We start from the raw sequence: 21,847 nt of genomic DNA on the forward strand, positions 1-21,847 counted from the left end.
AGCTGGCAGTTCTCTTGTACCCGAAATCCAACGGCATCCACGTGCCCGTTTGCACAAGCGACATGCAGAGGTGTCCTAAAAATTAAACATACGAGCTTAACATAGACAGACAACGAACGAACCAAAGCTCTGTTGCCGCTCAGCCCTGGGGATCCTGCAGCCCAGACTCTGCTCCTCCTGCTTTCCTGCACCGCTCACCCACAGGGCAGAAGAGAACTGGTGCTGCCTGAGCAGCTGCAGAACGACCCCGCGGGGAGACCACTGCCAAGCAGCAGGTCGGCGGCAGGCACTTCCAACAGCACTCAAGCCAACCCGGCAGCTACGAGCAATGAAAAGCTCTGGAGCTCGCTCCCCCAGCTGACAGGGCAAATCTCACTTTTCAAGCAATTAGCTTGAATCTGATCCTACGCAAAACCTTGAGAGCGGGCACTTCTGCGGGGCACCCACAAGCTGCCAGGGGGGTTGATCGCACCACGCTGATGCTCCCGCTGGACCAGCAGGCTCTGCGCTGTAACGTGCTGCTGGTGCTTGAGAGAGGGTGCTTGAGAGAGGCCTGGCGGAACTTGGCTCAGAACCTCCCGCAGCAACGCCTGCCAGAAGCAGCCAAGGTGTCCGTCAGCGGCCCGCAGCCCCTCACCGCTTCTCCTGGTCTTGCCCCTCGATGCCACCTCTCTTCGGCTGCGACCGCCTCAGCCGGGCCAGGGCGCCGCGGGCAGCCGCGCGGTGCAGCCTGCCCGGGTCCTTCTGCCCGAGCTCGTAGGCACTGGTGGCAGCGGCTGGAGGGCAGGGCTGCCCAGAAGCGCTGCCGGAGGGCGACTGCTGGCGCTTCTTGCTGAAGAGCGCCATGACCCTCTGCATGCTGCGGCGCATACTGCAGCACATGCTGCAGCACATGCTGCAGCACGGTCGTGGCCCCGCTGGGAGCCACCAGCAGCAGGAGGCGTAGACACATATTTAGCTAACGGTCGCAAGAGCATTCCAAATGCCTTTAGAAGACCTTGAACAGAATAAACAAGAAGACAAAAAAAGAAAGATGCCAATTAGAACAACACAGGTGTGCATTCCATGATAAAGGGAACTTGGCACAAAACCCCCCAATTTGGCAGTTTATCTCGACCAATTAGACTGAGACAAGTTTCGCATGTTTTAGTTGGTATAACCAATTATGTCCTATGTTTAGGCGCGTGTACAGAGTTAGTATAACCAATTATGTCTTATGTTTATGTGCATGTACAGTATTGATATAACCAATCATATTTTATGCTTGTGCGCGTGTACAGTGACTTTGCAGAATATGTGACTATAAATATGTGTGTGTTTTAGCAATAAAGGGTCGTCTGCTTTCAACTTTACAGGCGTCCGTCTATTTCAATCTCCTCAAATGGTGACCCCGACGTGACTGCGGGCCAAGAAAACGCTGGAATTGCTGGAAGTGCGTCCGGAGGAGACTCTAGCCGAACGATCGTCTAGCCAGCTGGACTGAGCGGACAACCTTCTCCCGGGAGATCAATCACCCTGCTCGTTTGGAAGTAAGGTGAGCGGCTAGAAGGATTAAAATGGGTGCCCAGATGGCTGCGGAAGAAGGGGCAATTGTACGAATGCTTTCGCATATCCTCTCCGTGAGAGGGATTAAGTACGATTCAAATACTTTACGTATGATGCTGAAGTGGCTTAAGGACCATGGTGCCCCCACTTCAAATGTAGAAGTCTTTGAGGTTAAAAATTGGGAAGAAATGGGAAAAGTAATTTGGGACTTTGTATCGCGTGGGGACGTGAAGGCTCAGAAAATCTCCGCTACGTGGAGATTGGTGCTGGAAACGTTGAAAGCCCTTAAGGCAGAAAAGGAGGTGGCTGCCGCTGTAAAAATTTCAATTGAAGATACCCCGGAAAAAAAGAAAAGTGTGTGTGGCAAGGTGGTAAATAATTCGGACAGTGATGAGGAATTAAAGAGCAAGGGAGATGTCATTAATGGAGGCAACGATCAACCTTTAAGTAACCTGCCTCTCGAGCAGAGACCTATCCCCTCTGCACCTCCCTATGAGGCAGATACATCCCCAGGAGAAGCTATAAAGAAGCGATGCAAGGACATAAATGATAAAATGTTAACCGAAGGTCTAAATCCTGTGGCTTTTCCAGTTACAGTCAGGCAGAATGCCCCAAACGTGTGGCAACCTTTCAATTGGGATTTAATAAAAGAAGTACGGAAAACAGTAACGGCTAATGGACTGTCTGCTCCATTTAGTCAGGCGTTATTGGAGAATATATTTTCTGGTCAAATTTTAACGGGCTTTGACTGTACACAATTGGCTACAATGATTTTAACCCTGACTCAGCGTCTACTATGGAAGGTGAAATGGGCAGAATTATGTGATTTAGCAGCACTAAGAAATTTGGACTGCCCAGAAGGAGATCCACGGTATATGATCACTACTGCACAAATGATGGGGACTGGTGACTTTGCAGATGTTAATAGGCAAGCAAGGCTACCGGTGGAAGCATTACAAGAATCAGCTTCCTTAGCTCTGAAGGCAATGTTAACCTTGCCTGAAGCTGGAAAGCCACAACAATCATTTACAAGTATAAAGCAGGGTAATACGGAACCTTATATGTCCTTTATTGATCATCTGCGAGATGCTATTGAAAAGCAAATAGATAATGCTGATGCCAAAGAAGCATTGATAATAACGTGGGGCCGAGGTTATGCTTGTGTCATCACAGAAAATGGGCTGAAGTGGATTCCAATTAAATGGACGAAACCTTACGCTGAGATTCATATGGAACACACTGACTGTAGTAAGCAGCATGACAGTGACACCGGTGATTGATCCACATCGTTTAACGCCGTAGGACAGTAAGAATGTTTGGGTGACACTGGCTAAAGCTATTAATCAAACCTCTTTTTGTGTGTCATCAGCATTACCTGAACAGTCTTTTATTCTTATGTATTTTATTAGGTATAATGTTGCTTTTGCCGTGTTTAATTAACTGTGTTCACAGGTTTTTGCAAAGGGCAATACAGCATGTTATTAATTGTCAAAAAACAAAACAGGGGGAATTGTAGACACATATTTAGCTAACGGTCGCAAGAGCATTCCAAATGCCTTTAGAAGACCTTGAACAGAATAAACAAGAAGACAAAAAAAGAAAGATGCCAATTAGAACAACACAGGTGTGCATTCCACGATAAAGGGAACTTGGCACAAAACCCCTCAATTCGGCAGTTTATCTCGACCAATCAGACTGAGACAAGTTTCGCATGTTTTAGTTGGTATAACCAATTATGTCCTATGTTTAGGTGCGTGTACAGAGTTAGTATAACCAATTATATCTTATGTTTATGCGTGTGTACAGTGTTGATATAACCAATCATATTTTATGCTTGTGCGCGTGTACAGTGACTTTGCAGAATATGTGACTATAAATATGTGTGTGTTTTAGCAATAAAGGGTCGTCTGCTTTCAACTTCACAGGCGTCCGTCTATTTCAATCTCCTCAGGAGGCACCCGGCAGACTCTGCCAGGCCCTGGGTGAGGGCGAGGAGGAGGGCGAGTGAAGGGAGTAAACAGAACAAAGGGAATGCTTTTGTTAAAACACAGAACATGAGTGGAGCAAAATAATGCATCTACCTTAATAAGAAACATTTTGACAGTTCTGTCAAGCTCAAGAGTCAAAAGTAGTCAATCTGCCAGTCAGAAAAAATAGATATGGTTCTTAGTGTGAGTGCAAAATAAAACAACTGTGCATCAATAAACCATCAGGTAAGTGCAACGTGCTTGACATCCATTTAATAGAATTTATATTCAGGTAATAAAAAACCCCACGTTTTCACATCTGAACAATCTGAAGGATGGGAAACCACAGATGTGCTATGTAAACAAAATTATTTCCCAAGCCTTTGCCTAGCATTTTGTTCAAACCAGATAATTTTTGGTTAGAACATCGCGGTACTCCTGTATTGCCCTGCAAAGGGGATCCTGGTCAACATGGACATTTCTTGAAGATCCAGCAGATCCGGTTTCAAGTTCAGCAGTGGCTAGGGAGAACAGAGACAAGATTCCTGGTGTTACTTTTATAGTAGACAGGGCCAAGTAAGTCACTGTAAAAACATTATGGGTAACTGGAGAGATTACAATCCAGACAGATTTAAAAACTTCCAAAGGAACATAACAATGAAAGGGCTAGGCACAAAGGGAGAAACACATTTTTTCCACATGTGCTTATTAGTCAACAGTACTTTTAAAGCTAGTGAAAGACATTCCAGAGGCCTCACGCTGAACATCTTCAGGGAACTGCAACGCAGTGACTCTGGAGGAACAACTGTGAAATGGGTGGAATTCCTCTTTGGACACCTGGCCTTACATTACGGCCCATGTTTTATGCTACCTATTACAAGCATTCCACTCACGTTTGCCTAAACGCTACTGAATGATCTTTTCCTAAAGGAAGGCTATCTTTTGTCACTGATTATATCTTCTTGCTTATCCAAAAAAGACCGCAACATATAAGCTACAAATACAAGCAATGAATAAGACACATGGCAAAAATCAAGAACTAACAGCAGAGAATGCGTATGGTATGGTTTAGTGCTGAATGCACTTGATGTACGTGGAAGGAGAAGTAACAGCTGAAGTCTACAAAAATCTTTTCCCAGGGCTTCTTTTACATTTGATATATGTGCTTGAGGATTAACTCTACCGAAAGGCGACTTCAGCTTAAGCCAAGTGTATCTGTGTGGGGGAAACGGGTTAGTTTTCTTTGTGCTTGGTTTTTTTCGGGCAACCGCATAACATTCTACCCAGTATGTTGGTAAGCAGGAAGTTTTCACATTCAAGTCTAAACTGGAAAGCTAGCAGGAAAAAACCCTGCGCTTAGCACAAGAACTTGACAGCTTTCAAGCCATTATTTTCAAGAGTTAGGAACAGTCATCTGTTTCCTTAAAAACAATCCTAACATAATGACACATTACCCTCTTCAAGTTCTTTAGTGATTTTTTCATCCAGTTCCCGCCGTACCTAGAATTATACAGAAAACGTACAGTTAATATTTTGCAAGTTACCTTTCTGTAACTTTAAACTTCTAAAACAATCTTAAAACCCCCACATAACATGTGATAAAAACTACAAATACCATCCCAAATACAGACATCTTGGTTTGGGGTTTGATTTTTAATGAAGAGACACTCTTGGTCAGCCAGGCTGTAGCAGTCTCATTGCTGAGCAACATTAACTGTAGTACAAAACAACCTGTAACTCACCAGCTGGATTATAACCGGGCATTTAAAAAATATACAGGAAAGAAGCACAGTGGTGTTATTACAATGAAGGTATGGCAAAAGTCTATCATCAAATACACGAGCAGAATGTCAGCTAAATGCTGAGATACGCACAAATGCCATCCATAGGGACAAATTCAGTTGAGGCTGGCTTCTGCAGCTTCGTAAGAGAAGTGCAAGAGCAGCTGCTGCAGGATTGACATACACCATTGTATAGAAAAAAGCATGTGCCAATATTCTTCTTTTCTCCACTTTAAGATGGAAAATCGAAAGAGCTCCTGCAGATCACGCCAGGATTCTTCTTTATTGTTATTGCCAATACCACGACACACATAGAATATAACAACACACGTGACTTTTTCTTGCAAACTTTGTACAAAGAAACAACAGCAGCAGCTACAGCTTCTACACAGCGAGAGCTGTGGGGTTTATTATGTAACCAAAATCAGCTTAAGGAGCACTTAGTCCTTTCTCCCCTAGAAGGTGGTTATTGCTACCAATTAAGTTATTCTCACTTATGATTCTGACTTCAAAGTCTTCATAAGAAGAAGTCAGATCTTTTGAAGAGTCATAGTCCAAGCGCTATATGCTGTTGTTTACGTTTGATGATACTTGTGGCTCCTACATTTTTTCCATCAAGTCTGTGACACATAGAAGTGAATTTCAAAATAGATACCACACAGCTTCCAGGCCTACGAGGGCCACGAAGATGCTGAAGGGCTTGGACCACGTGAGCTATGTGGAGAGGCTGAGAGCTGTGACTGTTTCTTTACTGGAGCAGAGAAAGCTCAGGGAGACCTTATCTATGTATATAAATACTTGGTGGGGTGAGTAAAGAAGATGGAGCCAGACTCTTGTCAGTAGTGCCAAGTAAAAGAACAAGAGGAATGGGCACAAATCAAAATAGAGGAAATTTCATTTTAACATAAGGAAAGTTTGGGTTTTTTCCTTTTTAAACTGTAAGCATGGTCACACCCTGGAACAAGTTGCCCAGAAAAGGTTGTGGAGTGTCCATCCGTGGAGATGTACAAAACCTAGCTGGACATAACCCTGAACAACCTGCTATGGCTGACCCTGCTTTGAGCAGGGGTGGGGCTGGACTAGATGATCTTCCGAGGCCCCTTCCACCCTCGCCCATCCTGTGATTCTCTGATTTTAGTACTGAATCCCTGGGGGAATAAGTCTTTATTTTATGAAATGAGCAACATACATACCACCACCACCACCACCACGAACTGAAACACTGTACTATGTACTCAACAGGCAAAAGCCTCAGGAAGGGAAGCAATCTGCATACCCTCGCAAGAGGAGCAGTAACAGGCAGTAACTCCAAAGGCCAAAGAAGTGGGGCCGTAAACCAGCAGAGGGGAGGGAAGGGCCCTCTCTCCAGGCCTACAGGGATAGCTGCGACCAAATTCACCAGCTCCTCCAGGAGAACCACCACTCAGTGGTACTTCCTTGGAATAGTCTGTGCCTTCACAGCTAGAAGAGGGGAGCACAGAGCTGGAAGAACAACAGAAAAGGCCCCTCCAAATCCCCAAACCTCTAATTGTTTTCAAGCAGGTACAAGCAGCAGCAAAATCCTGGGGAGAAGGGACCTCCTAACACATGAAATGAGACAGAGGTAACAGAAAAAAGCAGGAAAACTAATGCCTAGACCAAAAGACGACCCAAACCCAGGGCCTATCCTAAGCAAAGCAGCAGTAGTTGAGGCGTTAGAAGAAACCACTTTCCCTGGTTTCTGGAGCCCTCACCATGACCAGAAGGTCCACAGGACCCTCCACAACACGTGTGGATGAATCAAGAGAAGAAAAAACCTTGTTTTCCTCTTATTCATTCCAGTTCCATCTTTGTGAATCTCATCCATGCCCGAGGAAAGAGAAATAGGTGGAAATAAAGCCAACACACTCATTTCTGAATAGGGAATGAAGAGCCAGGCAAAATACACCTTTGAGGACTATAACTTGCCTCCACTGTTCTTCCCCCCAAGCCCCTGGAAAAGGCATCACAGCTGACTATCCCAAACCTCCTGAGCAGGTCATTCTCTTCTCACTGCACCTCTCTCCAGGCAGTAACATACTGGGTTCCCTTGCAGCAGTCACCTGCTCAAGAATTCTTTTTGAGAAAGCAGTGTTGACTTCTACTTACCCACATGGATTGTTTGAGCACAGAGTAAGTTGGATCCTGTAAGACTCCATGACATGATACTCAGACTCTAGCAACTCAACTTCAGAACAGTACTGGTACTCCAGACACAACCGCTGTTACTACCAAGAACTTTTTGAATATCAGAACTGGCAAGGAGGCTAAACCAGCCTGCTCCTGTAGTTTAAAGAAGTTCCATTGTAACAGATGAAATCCACGCACTGTCATCTTACTGTGGTAGTTAAACATCCGAAGCCGTAACATTACAAATACAGAAAGCATGAAAGTACTCTGCGGCAGTCATTCTTTCACTTGGACAAACTAGCAAGTTCAAAATATTTGCAGTATTAGGAAAATGTGAACGCATCAGTAAGTTTCAATCAAAACCTAACAGCATAAATAGACTAAACGTTTCCAGTACAAAATACCACCCAACATTAAACAACGCTGGCTACAAACCTTGTCATGTATCTCGCTGCAGAGAAGAGAGAGAACAACAGAGTTTTGATTAAGGAGCTGAAGAAGGAAGAAAAACGGCCTTAAGTTCAAAGGTCTTCAGTGAGAAATAAGAACACGGCCTACACGTAAACAAAGCAAGTAAAAAAGCTAACAATGCAAAGACTGCTACAATACAAGAGTGCAGATGGAAAATGAAATCAGAAAAGGAACAGAAACTGAGAAATAGAGTAGGAAGCAGACATTCCCTTTCTCACGTGATGTAGGAAAACCGGTTTCATAAATCCATTAATTCACACTGGTTGCAGCTAGCAGAGTTCACTATGATTTTCTATGTCAAGACACCCACATTCATTTTCACCAGCCTTTGGCACAGCTGTTAGGATTTAAGCTTCACATTTTTTAAACCTAACAACAAGACTCCAGTCCCAAAACCTCCTTGCAGCACTTGCAGCAGACATTCCTTGCAGCAGTTCCCAAATTAAGGCACACAGACCACTAACAACATATTTGTGTTTCACCTGCTTGATTCAACTTAGTTCTGGATGGTGACATGCCGATTCATGAGCAGTTTGGGAGTCAGTAGACCAGATCATAAAAGAAAAAAAGACCCCGTCAAAGATCTCTCTACTCCTGTAAAGAACAGGCAATACACATCCTTCTTATGACACAAGTCCTACTATGAAATAAGTTCACAATTCATGAAATAAATTCAGCCAACCTCCTTGCAGAACATAAGGGACTGCTAGTCGCTACAGTTACTGTTTGTAATTACATGCACAGAATTTTTCAAGTACTTGTAATTTATTCTTCATTACTGGAGCTCTAATAAAAATAAAACCAACCAAAAAACCCCCAAAGACATTTGCATGTGATTGGGATTTTACTGGTTAATGAGCCCGCGTCAATATCAACTTTGTATTTTTCAAGATACTTCTGCACTTCCATTTCAAGGTTATTAATTTCTGTAGCATATGTATTTGATAAGGGGGAAGGGGCTATGCTGGAATGGAACACTTTTCTTCTTCATGTTCTTTTTAAGAATAAACTTCTCATTTTTTGCTGAGCTTGCAACATGGCCATCTTCAAAGTGTAAGGCTATATGCATAATCACCTCATGTTAAGTAGTGGTTTAGAAAAACTGTGAAATCATCCAAGCCTTTAAACTCCAAATTCCTTAGTTATGTCTAAAAGAAGCAACTGTGTCCACTTGCCAGAGTAGCACTTCTTCCTCTTGTTTGCAATCAGCATCATTTACCAATGTTTTTTCCAACAGTTGCATGGACAAAGAATTAATAGCAGCATTTTGAGTAACAGCAGTGCAAAGTATTTTCACCTCCTTGCCCCTGAAGCTATTTCAAAGCTTTTGCACAAACCAAATTTACATAAACATCCTCCTCTTAAGAACGAGATGTCCTGTACTTCAAATAGCCTTTCTCACCTTGAGGAAGCTACTGCGAGAAACACTAAATCTGCACAGTGAGCTTTGACTGAAAAAAAGAAGTGCAGGATGACCACCTGAGGCATACTGCAATTTAAGCTCCTTAACTCCCTGTCATTACGAGCTTTAGTGGCAGGAGCCTTCGTAATCTCCAGCCAAAAAAGCACTGCTCAGCTTGAATTTAAAGGCAAGACAATTCTGTAGGAGGGAACCAGGTTACTGGAAAAAATTTGAGGCATAACTGAAGCAAACAGTGAAGAAAAGGCTTAGAGTCAGAGAAACTCTTCTGTCTTTAAATAATCTGGTGAACAGGCAGAGTACTAAGCAGCACAACCTGCAAAGCACTTCAAAATAGACTAAAACTGTCATCTCTGCATTCTTTCCTCATGTTCCATCTTGTCTCCTGAATGGCACAGGACTCCTGCAGAAATGACAGCACAGACTGTGCATCTGGTATTTTTGCATTTGGAAACTGATGGAGATTCATCACCCATTATTTTATGCAGAGGGATACATGCGGTTTTCCCCTTTTGTTACTTCCTGACTTAAAGCCCTGTTTTCCAGTTCAATCCTCTTCTTGTAGACGCACGAGTCAGGAATTCTGTCCTTTCAGCTCCTCAGAGATACAGTATGGCTTCAAACACTGTTAATGACATACTGCACCCAGCTGAGGAAACTGAAACCAGCAGTGCTAAGTGAAATACCCACTTAGATGCATGTCCTCTAGCAACTACTGCACCTCTGAGAGCCCTGTTTCTTTTTTCTGAAGCACTCTGAAAGAGAAGATCACGTTTTCAGACTTTGCTGAATACATTGAACATTGAGTGACCTGGGGCTACAGACAGTGCCATTACAATTACTCCCAGTTGTTCCCTAACTGGTGATTACAGGAAGAAATACCATGAAAGGACATGCAGCTGCATTTAGTAACAGAGAGGATAAATTCACACTGATAATTCCGAGTCCCAGAGACCAGCCTTCTGCTTTGATTGAGGGAAAACAGGCATGCTGGGAATTCCAGCTTTTTCTTAAGACAGCCTGGTAGAAATGGTAAGAAATGGGAAAGTTCTCTGAGGATTTAGCCATAGTTTTACTCCCCTTCATTCAAGGAAGAAAACTTTAGAATTTAATACTATATTAGAATTAGAAGCTAATCACGAGAAGACAAACTGTGTCTAGCAAGAGCAAATTATCCTCAGCTCCTCTCTTGACATGAACTAAAAGTCTCTGTAGGTTGTAAACAAGCTCAGAGGGGACTTCAGGGGATTAAGTCCTACTAACAAAACTGCACTAGGATGGAGACATTTAGGTATATAAGAAAGCCCCCAAACTAACAAAACCAAACCTCACCTCACATCAGTAACTGGAGACTGGGGAAATGTCATACGTAATCGTTCTTCAACTTCCTTGAGAGTCTGCTCAAGGCTGACGGGTAATTTTTGTTCTGTTTTTTTTTTAAACCTTAAAAGCAAAGCCTCAGAAAACAGTACCAAAACTTAAAAGTATTCCCCAGCACAGCAATCCATCACAAAATGAGAGACGTATGCTCTGAAAAGAAACTTTATGGGTGCTGTTGAAGTCAGGACACTGAGTGAGAACAGTATCGCCATCCTCAGATCTAATGCACACTTTTCTTGGAATTAGCTCAAATGTTTGTCACAAGTATATTTGGAAACCATTTTTCACAAGACGTTGAAGCAGCCTATATAATGATTTGAAATACATATCTGCATATATTAGCAACGGTATAAAAACCCATGAGCTGTGAAGTAGCCTTTTAAAATATTTAATCTCTGGAATATACTTAAGGGAAGCTAGTAAACCAGTAAAGGTATCTATCCTGACAGTGACAAAAACTTTGAGATGCCCAGAGACTTCCAATTTCTTCTGGAAAATTAAGATGGAAAGGACTACTTGAAGAATGTTGCTGTAATTCAGTTAAGAAGCACTGAGTACTCCCACTTTCTCCCCCTTGACTGTCTTTTCTTCCTGTTTCTTCTTCTTCAACAAAGGCACAACTGTTAACCCTTTTCTTTTAAACTAGGGCAGTGTTTCTCCTAGAAGTCTGATGGTTTCCTCCTTTGCCTTTTTCTTCTTTTAACATCTTGCTCCCACCTCTCTGTCCGTTCTTTTCCTCACTTGTTCCCTGCTCCCTTCCCCTCTTGTTCCCTCATCCTGGCCTTCTCCTTATTTCACTTTTGCAGTGGGTCCCTGAATTTTGCCTCCTTTCTACTGCTTGCCTGCTGAATAGCCCCTGCAGATGGTACAGTACCAATTGCCTCCCGAGTTCTTTCCCTAATGTATGGCCACCCTCTGACCTGAAAAACACATTCACAGTGATACAGAGTCGTTCATCTTAACTGCCACTGCTACGCATTACCTACACTGCTTTGTCCGTTTTTGTTTTGTTGGGTTTGGGCTTTTTTTTTTTTTTTCCCCTTAAACCAGGTGCAGTATGTAGTCACATTGTTTACAGGGATTCTCTCCAAGGTGGGTGGGACCACTGAACTGAGATGGACTTAAAAAAAGTGAATGAATACTTCTCACATTCATTCAGCACCAGAATGCACGAGGGATAGAACACCAACTGAACACAGAAGCTTGTCCATGCCTCAATCCTATGCTAGGTGGAAACTGATTACAACTGTTGACATCTGGTTTCCAAGTCTCACAATATAATGTTCACCATTCTGTGAGGGATGTGCTATCACACTGACTGCTAATTACAGGGCATACTTTGACCAGAAGTATTGCAGAGGTTGCAGCATTGCTGCAAAATTAGAAAGCTGTGAAGACTTCCTGAAGAGTAGCTAATTTTACCTGTTCTTGTAATAACACATAGCAGGAGCTACAAAAACAAATGCCTCCTACACATAGTATACACCCCGCACTGAAGTAAGTATAAAGTGAGAAATTAGGCGATCCCGTTCATATCATCCTATTTTTGAAGCACCCCTTTATTGCTATTCATGTACTAAAACAAGTTGCAGTGAAGAAACCGCGAGAATGAAGATCAGTCAGGAAGGAAAAGGCGTCTCAAACAAAGAAGTCTGATGGGATTTTGCATTCCAAGTTAGCCATTTTAAACAGGTCATACATACTATACATTAAAATTTAATGAAGAGCTTAGCTGGGAACTTCCTATGCCACAGTATTCTTTATCACAGTTTCTCTTGTAAAAGAATGTAGTTACACAGCTCATTATTTAGATTTCAGAATTTTGGGGGTTTTGAGCACTCTTGGAAAATTTGTACAACCCTGATGACCAAAAGTCTTCACCCCTACCACATATACTTGTGTACTGTTTTGATAATGAGCAATTGTTTGGGCATATTAGACCACAGAGTTTGGAACTATAAATGGATTCTAACTTCAGGCTGAAAAGCAAAACCTTGCTTACGGATACTCTTGAGCAGTAGTTGAGAATAGTATTTCAAAATTCTTACCTTAGCCACATAGGCTTCAACCCTGTTTCTTGACGATAATGCGTTCCCGGTTTGGCTTAGGAAGCTTCCTCCTAGACTTTGACTTCCGTTCAGTGCCAAATGGTTGCCAAGATGTCCCACTTCAGTTGAATACAGAACTGGACTTGCAGCCAGACCTCCACTGACAATGCTGCTTGCGATGAAAGGTCTGCTTCTGTGGCGCTCCTGAAGGAGCTTAGCATTGGCTTCTGCTAGTCTCTCATCAGCTCTGAAACATTCAGAAGCATACGAAGAATTATCTTTGGTAATGACACTTTTGCAAAGTCACCCCCCAGGTCTTTGACTATTCTTCGACTTCTGAAAGTGGAAGGGATTAAGAGCCTTTAAAACAAGAATATAATTTGATCGGAAGTCTTGGCGCAGAGCCTATTTCTAGGAAGTCACACTACCTGCAAGCAGCAGCAAGAGTTACCAACACTTATGACTTCTCAGCATTAGGGCTTCAAAACAATCCGTGAATACCATGTGTTTGCACAGCTTCTTCTGAAAGGTACTTCACCTGCATAAGAACTCTGGACTACCCTTCCTTTCCCAAGGAAAGCTCAAACCTCAGACATGCTGCTAAAATGGAAGCCAAAAAAAATTTTGTTTTTTTTTTTTTTTGATTCCCAGAATCAAATTCTGTTCTCTGAAGTGCCTATCCTTATTCAAGCAATAAAGGACATCAAATTTATCTTTTCTGCCACACACAGAGTACCCTATTAATGCCATGATCAGTGGTGTTACTGCTGGAACCCTAAAGAGAAATGAAGACAGTTGTAATGAAGGGAAAGGGTCTTAAGCTACTTTCCTTGGAAATATGCCTTCTTCTGTTTACATACACAATGCTACCAGGTGCAGAAGAGGGATTTTAGGAGGAAAATGCATGAGGAAAAAGTAGTATCTTATTAGCACTCCAAAAAAGCATAAGCTTACCTTTCCAGTTTATTTGCTAGGCATCTTCTTATTTTTACTTCCTCCAGGTACAGCTCTTTGTACCTTTCCACTTCTGCCTGCATGGATTCTTTTTGAAGAATACTGTCTTGTTCCGTATTTTTTATTCTGTCTAATGCACGTTCAAGATCTCCAATTCTGTCTTTTAGCTGGTTTCTCAGTGAAGCGAGATGACTGGCTCTGATTTGTTCTAATCTGTCCTGGGAGGCTGCCTGCGTCTGAAGCAGATAACGCACTTTCAACCACTGCAAAGAAGAAGAGAACTCTCCCTGCCAGTCAATTGCACGTACCCAATTTCAAGGGGCCCAGCTTCACTCGGTGAGGCAACTGTGCCTCCTCACTACCATCAGCAATCAAGGCAGAACCCTGGAACTACCACATTAAATAGTTCTTCAGAAAGAGCCCCCCTCTTAGCACTATTGTTCATCAAAGCTACTAATGAGAGAACACCATCTCTGTAGGACAGCGCATATAGAAAAGGATTCCTCAAAGAAATTATAAGGATCCCTCATCTCCAGCCCCCACCCCGCAACTGTGGTGACTTCTTTTCTGAGCACTTTTCCCCGTACAATGGCAAAGGAGGACCTGTATGCCTGGCCATGACAACTGGAAGTTACAACACCCATTCAAGGATGAACAGCGAGAACAAGACCAGCGGACAGTGATAACCTCCCCCCCACACCCAAGAACTGCAAAACGGAAATCTACCTTGGGCAAGCTTTTGATTCAGGGACCTGCAGGCACATTACACACACACGAAAGCACTCTTGCCCAACCATATTCTCTTCTCCCACTGCCCTTTACGAAAGACAGAAGCACAGCACTAACAGACAGAATCAGGCACCAAAACTAAAATACTAAAAAAATGACAACCACAACAAAAGTATGTAATAGAGACTACAGACACATGTGAGAAATTCACTTACCTGCAAAAACAGATTGACTTCTTGTAGTTTTTGTCTTATCTCTTGTCCGGCTCGTTCTTCCATCTCTCTTTTATATTGTTCTAGTTGGCTGCGATCCACCATGTTAGTCTCCAAATGATGTTTGAGGTTAGCCACCTCTTCTTTCAGCTGGCATTTGCTCTTCTCCAGTTTTTCATGGTTCCCACGCATGGTGGACAACTCTTCTCGCAAATCCTGATTTTGTGCTTCTAGCTGCATGCATTTTTTAGACTCTATCTCCAGCTGCTGGGAAAGTTCACCAACCTGTAGACAGCAAAAAAAAAAAAAGAACCCCCAAAACCGGGGAACTCAGATCTACAATTACTCAGTTCTGTGAAAATCAGTAAAGGGGTTGGCCATCGAGGCTGTACTTACCATCTGCTGACTCAGTATTAAAACCAAAGTGAAACCAGTCTCTTCTTTTAAAACAAGAACAGCTTTCACAACATTCCTGATAGGATTCCTCAGGCTCCCATCCTTTCTCAGTTCTTCTGCAGTAGGTATCAAGAGGACCGAGAGGTGCCAAACTAGCAGCATTTCACGCATAGGGCTAAGTGGAAAAGCACTAAGGCTATTCTTCCATGAGGTGCTCATATGCTCACGGGAAATCACACACCCCCATACCTAGCCACCTTCTGGTTTCACCAGAAACAACACGTGTCATGCTTTAGAGGAAAGTTTACATGCTGTCAACACAATCAAAGCTTCATTACAGAACTGACAAGACAAGAAACAGATGCTCTTTTTTTTCCATTACACTGAAAGATTTGTAAATAGTGGTTCAGAACACAGCTTTTACAGCGGTGGTGGAGGAAGACATATTCTCTTTAGGTCGAAGCCGCAGTTTGTTTTCAAAAATTTGCAGGAAATATCAGACTTTCAGTAAGTCCCAACGGTCAACTACAGCTCTATCCTCCTCTTCCCCCTCCAGAAACATACATTTTCTGTACCTGTTGAAGATAAAACATAATACCCTGTCTTCTTTTAATAAAAGTGGAGGAAACCAGCATACTAAACACTTGAAAGAGTCTCTAGCAAAGTAGAAACTTTAGACTTATCTAAAACCACCTAAATGTAACGGCCTTCCCTGTCATTCGAAACAACTCTCCAACAGAAACACAAACCCACTACTGACTTCTGGACTAAAAAGGAGCCACTGCAAAGGCAGTTGACTCATTCTACAATGCCTTCCAAATACGAACGTAGCTCTGAAACATGGCTGCTCTAGCAACAAATCTGAGCAATGAGCGGAGAAGTAGATAAAAGGTTACGTGCTACTGAACAGCCAGAGCAACCTCAAAAGCACTTCTGGGAAATCTACTTCTGGGTGCCCATGACAAGGGAAAGATGGGCCGAGACAGCTACTAGCGAGCAATAAGTTACAGAATTTTTTCTGCATCGCCTCAACTGCATCGCGCCCTGGGAAACAACGACACCGTTTAGAAAAGCAAAACCGGAACTGCCTTCTGCTCAACTCCTGCCTAAGACAGAGCTCAAGGGGTGACCTCGGGCAAAGCCAACTTCATACAGTTGCTCCCAGTAATGGTGGTGTTAATTCCCTCTCTTCCAGAGAAGGAATTCATCTGTAAGACCTAGAAGACGCTGCCATGGCCTCAAGCTGCAGCCAAGCCTGTGCCGAGCCTTACTGCTCTCAGCCCTGAACCTCACCCATGGACGTGACATCCTGGTAGGACTGCAGTCCCTATGGACTGGCCTGGCGATCTGCACTCTTGGCTGACCCTGCTTGCTGTCACCGGACCTATTCTGCTCTTCTTGGTGAGGGCCTGTGGGACTGCCCATGAGCTCATGGACCCTGCCAGCCTTGCTGCGACTCTCGGCTCGCCCTTCCTCTACAGAACAGCCTGCCCTTGATGTGTCCTTGCAGATACTGCTTTGCACATTATGTTTTCATCTTTACCCATAATGATAACTACATCAGTATTATAGACATCTACTACTGTAACAGTAGAAGGAGCATCAAGAAAAGGCAGTCACTTCTAACATACAGCAAAGAAAAAAAAATCAACAGCATGAAAAGTAGTACAGGGAAAGAATAACACAGGTTTTTCAAAAGAAAATACACCACCACCAAAAAACCCCAAACAAACCAGAGCTCACCTTTGTTCTTAATCTACCAACTTCATTGAGTGTTTCAGGGCAGTTATTCTTCATTTCTTTCTGTAAACTAGGCTGGGACTCCATCTCTCTCTCCTCATATATGCTTGGTTTTCTCACAGCTCTGCTCAGAAGCTTCTTCAACCTACACAACGAATAAGTCAAGAAAACAATGAAGCAATGGAATAACCGGCCTTTTTCCCACACTCTTACGTAAACAGCGCAGACATGGCTTGCTTCATCTTGAACGTGCTTTACACGCCAGCAATTACTGAGAAAAAAACAGCATTACTGTGCCACAAACCCCTTGAAAGGTCCAAATTTCACCTGAAAAGAGGAATAAAAGACTTCCTTCCCCCCAGGAGAACCGCAGAGCAACCTGCATTTGCAGTTCTTTTGGCAGCTATTGAAAACGATGGACTCATGCACAGAAGCGCCCTGCAAGAACTAACACGGGGCTTGAATTTTCTCACAGTTACATACACCTGTTTTTACAGTGAAGTTCAATAAAGCTTGACTCCTACTCAGGGATACCTCTTCACCATACTAAAAAGCCATACCTCTTACAGTCTTTCTGCAGTTCGATGTTTCTTTTCATTTCTTGGTCCAGACGCAGTTCGACTGGGCGTTTCAACTCTACCAGCTTCTTCACTTTCTTTCTTTCAGTCTCACACTTTCAAAATAGAAGAGATACATGACACACACAGCGTAGGAACAGTATCTACGCACAGTATATGCATCTAACATTCTCCACAGAGAAGCTGCAGTATGCCTCCATCTGTTAGCCAAGTTCCACAGAACGCCAAGGGACAAAGTTCCTGAGAACATTTAATCACTTCGGGTTTCACATCAAACAGGCCAACACCTAACAACAGAAACAGATGACCCCACTGAGGCAAAGGCTCTTCTAACGCTTCAAGGCAAAAAGGTGGAAAAGATGCTAGAGGACACTTTCGGCAGTTCCTCTACTCATACCAGGGATTACGTAGGTATGTACATCGTGGGAGAACACAGATCAATCTAATGCTTTCATGGGATCTTCAATGACCAGCAGGCAGGGGCTTGCAGAGGAATTTGATCTTTTGCAATTCTTCAATGTTTCATTTCCCTCTGCTATTACCTCCCTCTCTCCTCTGGGGGTATTTACTTATTCACATCTTGTTCTTCCTCTTGGTGTTTTCTCAGCCAAACCAGAGGAGAGCTGGCAGCTGTTTTGACTTTGTACTTCCATTTTTCCTCTACAGAAAAGGAGAAAAGGGAAAGACTGCCCCTTGGAAACTGGCAGCCATTTCTTGTTTCCCAAGTACTAGTTCATTTGCCCAAAATTCCTGCAGTACATTTTTCTGGGAGGCTTTTAAGCTCCCACTACCCTGAAAACATGCAGCAGCTCCTCCATACATTGCACTGGAAACATGAAGCATTTTAACCCTGCCCAGAAACCAAGGCGTCAGAAGATGACCAGAAGGAATCCAAGAAATAACTGGGGAGCTGCAGCCTTGCTCAATGTGCTCAACGGATAGCAAACCACATTGGGAACTCTTCCCAATAGAACCATGCCAGAATTTACACAAAGATACCCAGCCAGCTTTTATTTGCTTCCTGGCTGACACCCAAATCACAAGATACTCAGTGCCTGAACGGCAAGGATAACAGAAAAACCTGGCTGTAAGAACTCGACAAAAAGGTAGACACAGTTCTCCGGGGTATTGGCTAGGCGTCCAGAGAATTTACTGGGCTCACCTGTTCCAGGAGTTCAGCCTTTTCTCTGTCAAGCTGAGCAACACGCTCTTCAAGGTGGGATCTTGACTTCAAGTGCTCTTCCCACATGCTGTGGGAGTCCTCTGATGTCAGAGGCAGCACATTCTGCTTTTGCATCTGTGAAAGCAACAGCGGCAAAAGAAGAAACTAAGGTGACTGGAAAGACAGCACTGCAGTAGAAAGCAGTAACTTAAATGGAAACAGGTCTAAGCTCTCCTCTCCCCATCCAACATCTACAGTTAAGGTTAACATGGAGTGTACAACACACCTCAGGAAACATAACCAAGAGCAGCAATTGAAGCTGGTGGAAAGAATGAACACCCTAGAAGTGACAAGATGAGGTTGCAACTTTGGGGGATGACACGCGCACACACACACACACAAGATCACCCTACACTTTCTTCCAAAGGTCCTCCAGAGTTCCTAACAATACATACTTTTTAATATAATAATTCCTCTAGTGCCCACCACAGAAAATACCCTACTCTCACTGCCTCTGTAACAGCTCGACATCTCCTGAGAGCGAGAAAGTGCTCTGCCCGCTACTGTACAGCATCGCCTCACCTAATTCTTTACCTTAGCTCCCTGCATGGCAGGACAGTACCAGCACCTGTTCGCAGGCGGGAAAGGAAGCTAACGTGGTCTCAAGGGCAAGCTGTGACAAAGCTGCAAAGGTAACACGGACCTCCCAAGTCCAGTCTCCTCTCTCAGCTTTCAACCACGGATCTCCCCCCTGCCCACAACTTCGATCCTATCTAGCATCTGTCATGGTTTAACCCTAGTAGGCAGCTCAGCACCACCCAGCCACTCACTCACTCCCCACCCCTGTGGGATGGAGGAGAGCATCGGCAGGGTAAGAGTGAGAAAACTTGTGGGTTGAGATAAAGACAGTTTCATAGGTAAAGTTAAAGCTGCCTGTGCGAGCAAAGCAAAACAAAGAATTCATTCACTACTTCTCATTGGCAGGCAGTTTTTCAGCCACTTCCAGGAAAGCAGGGCTTCATCATACCTAATGGTTACTTGGAAAGACAAATGCCATATCTCCATATGTCCATCCCTTCTTCCTTCTTCCCTGCAGCTTTTATTGCTGAGCATGATGTCATACGGGATGGTCATTTGGAGTCAGCTGTCTGGCTGTGCCCCCCTGCCCCAGCTCCTTGGGCACCCCGCAGCCTACTTGCTGGCAGGGCAGTAGGAGAAATAGAAAAGGCCTTGACACTGTGCAAGCCCTGCTCAGCCATAACTAAATCACCCCTGTGGTGTTAACACTGTTTTCATCACAAATTCAAAACATAGCACCGAACAAGCTCCTATGAAGAAAATGAACTAGTGTCAAATCCTCACATTTTAGAGCATTAAGTGGGACTTGCCATAGTAGCATGGGAAAACTCTCAAAACCAGAAAGCTGGGGAATGGACCAGGCTGCTTTCTGAGCAGCCTATATTCAGTATTTGCATCCACTTGTTTGCTCCTCCATTGAAAAAAACGAATTAAAAAGTTCATCCTTCTCCTAAAGTGACTTCACAACTCCCTCATAAGGAAATTTAAGATGATTTCTATTTCAGAACTCCGAGGCCTCTATACTTCAGTTTTTGTAAGAACACTGCAAAAGGTGGTCCCCGCCTCAGAAAAGTAGCTTACAATTCACTTGCAAGAAGGCTGCTTAAGGATGGCAAATTACAGCAGGGACAAAGAAGGGGGAAAAAATTGAATCAAGCAAAAAAATATATACGCAGAATAAGTTAGAACAGCATTCAGAATTGAAAACATATTACCTAGTGGTGGGGGGGGGGGGGGGGGGGAGGAAGCATAGACAGCATAAAAAAAGCCCAAATGCAGCAGTCCAGTATTTCTACTGTTCTTCTGAAATCAGTCAACCTGCTTGGCCAAACCAGATGCAATCAGCTACAGACACATCAGTGTATTTTGCAAAGCACCTTAGCAATTACAAACCTTTGTCCAGGTAAGGACATAGTGTCCTCATGTCAAAGACTTGGACACCAAGTTTAGAAAACAGTGCAATGCATTCACACATCATTATATCTATCCTGTTGAAGTTTTTTCTAGGGTTTTAGGACAACATTCGCTCCTACTTTCATCAGCCACCTTTAGATTTATTCATACAGTTACAGACATTATATACCTTAGTTTTAACCTTTTCCAGTTCCTTTTGCAAGCGCAGCTTGTCTTCCTCCAGGTCACTGCAGTAGCGCATGGTAACTTCAAGTGAAGCTTCTGACATAGATTGCTTTTTAAGAGCATCGGCAAGCTCCTGCTGCAGCTGTCTGACCATGCCCTAATGAAGCAGTTAAATGAGCATGAACAAAGTTGTAAGAATGTGAAATATCCCTTTACTTCAACTTATTTGATTATACAATTAGACCTTGATTGACTGAACTCAAAGACATGAGATTCTGCCTGCCACCAGCAGGCATCTGCACAGATAATGGCCTCTCTTTATCTTTCTCAGCTGAGCACCTCCAAACTATCAGCAGCTGTTCATGAGGATTTCTGTTTCCTAATACAGCAAAAAGGCTCAAGTATTATTCTTCTTGGAACAATACACAAGCACATGCTCCAATCATATATTTTTTTCTGACAAAATCCAAAGCAATCTGTTGCAATGGAAGAGCCACAGTTTGACTGCAGACACTACTCTGATGACTACAGGCAGGACTTCGTATTAGATCGTTCTTTGTTCTATTCCTCCATTATACAAATATAATTAAAGGAATACATATATCTGAAAGCTCTTTTGAGATACACTTTAAGCATGTGTTGAATCACATCCTCTTGCAGTCTTCTTTCCGAGTTCATTTTAGAATAACAACTGCCTTTAAACTGACAGATTAGGTTTACAAAAATCTGGAAATCTGGATAGTTCATATCTATCTATCTAGTATCTTCACAAGGAACCTGTTATTTTGGTAGTGAGAATACAAAGCAATTCACAGGTTAAAATGATTGACAGCACTGCTGGAGTTCTCCCCCCTAGCCCTTAAAGTAACTGACAAATGAAGGATAAGGTGTTTATCTGACACATGCAGATATTTACCTCACTCAAAGATTCTGGATTTGTTAGGAAGAAGGAAATGGAATTTTAAATCACTATTCAAATCACTAAGGGAGACCTTACACCAGAGTGTCTAAATACTGAATGCGATTAGTTACTGTTTTCCAGAAAGTAAAGGAAGATTAAGCAAAATGGGTAAGGCAACTTTCAAATCATTGCTCTACCTGGCATTGGTAGAATACTCTATCACTAGAGAAGATCCTACCTACTCCTAGGAACATATAT

General features: G+C 43.2%; 1 protein-coding gene and 1 long non-coding RNA gene across 2 annotated transcripts in view; both read right to left on the bottom strand.

The window, feature by feature from the left end:
• The window catches only part of LOC128143587 (ankyrin repeat domain-containing protein 26-like), a 110,319-nt gene that overhangs the window by 42,634 nt on the left and 45,838 nt on the right, over positions 1-21,847 (bottom strand). Inside the window, 1 exon segment of the mRNA XM_052790947.1 lies at positions 20,693-20,845. Within this exon segment, the coding sequence (XP_052646907.1) occupies positions 20,693-20,845 (153 nt within the window).
• On the bottom strand, positions 16,912-18,623 carry LOC128142878 (uncharacterized). The gene is made up of 3 exons (XR_008235540.1): positions 18,532-18,623; positions 17,352-17,464; positions 16,912-16,936 (listed from the first exon to the last, which is right to left on the bottom strand). It is a non-coding gene; the product is annotated as an uncharacterized LOC128142878 (long non-coding RNA).

Source organism: Harpia harpyja, chromosome 6 (assembly GCF_026419915.1).
Source record: "Harpia harpyja isolate bHarHar1 chromosome 6, bHarHar1 primary haplotype, whole genome shotgun sequence".
Classification (NCBI taxonomy): Eukaryota; Metazoa; Chordata; class Aves; order Accipitriformes; family Accipitridae; genus Harpia; species Harpia harpyja.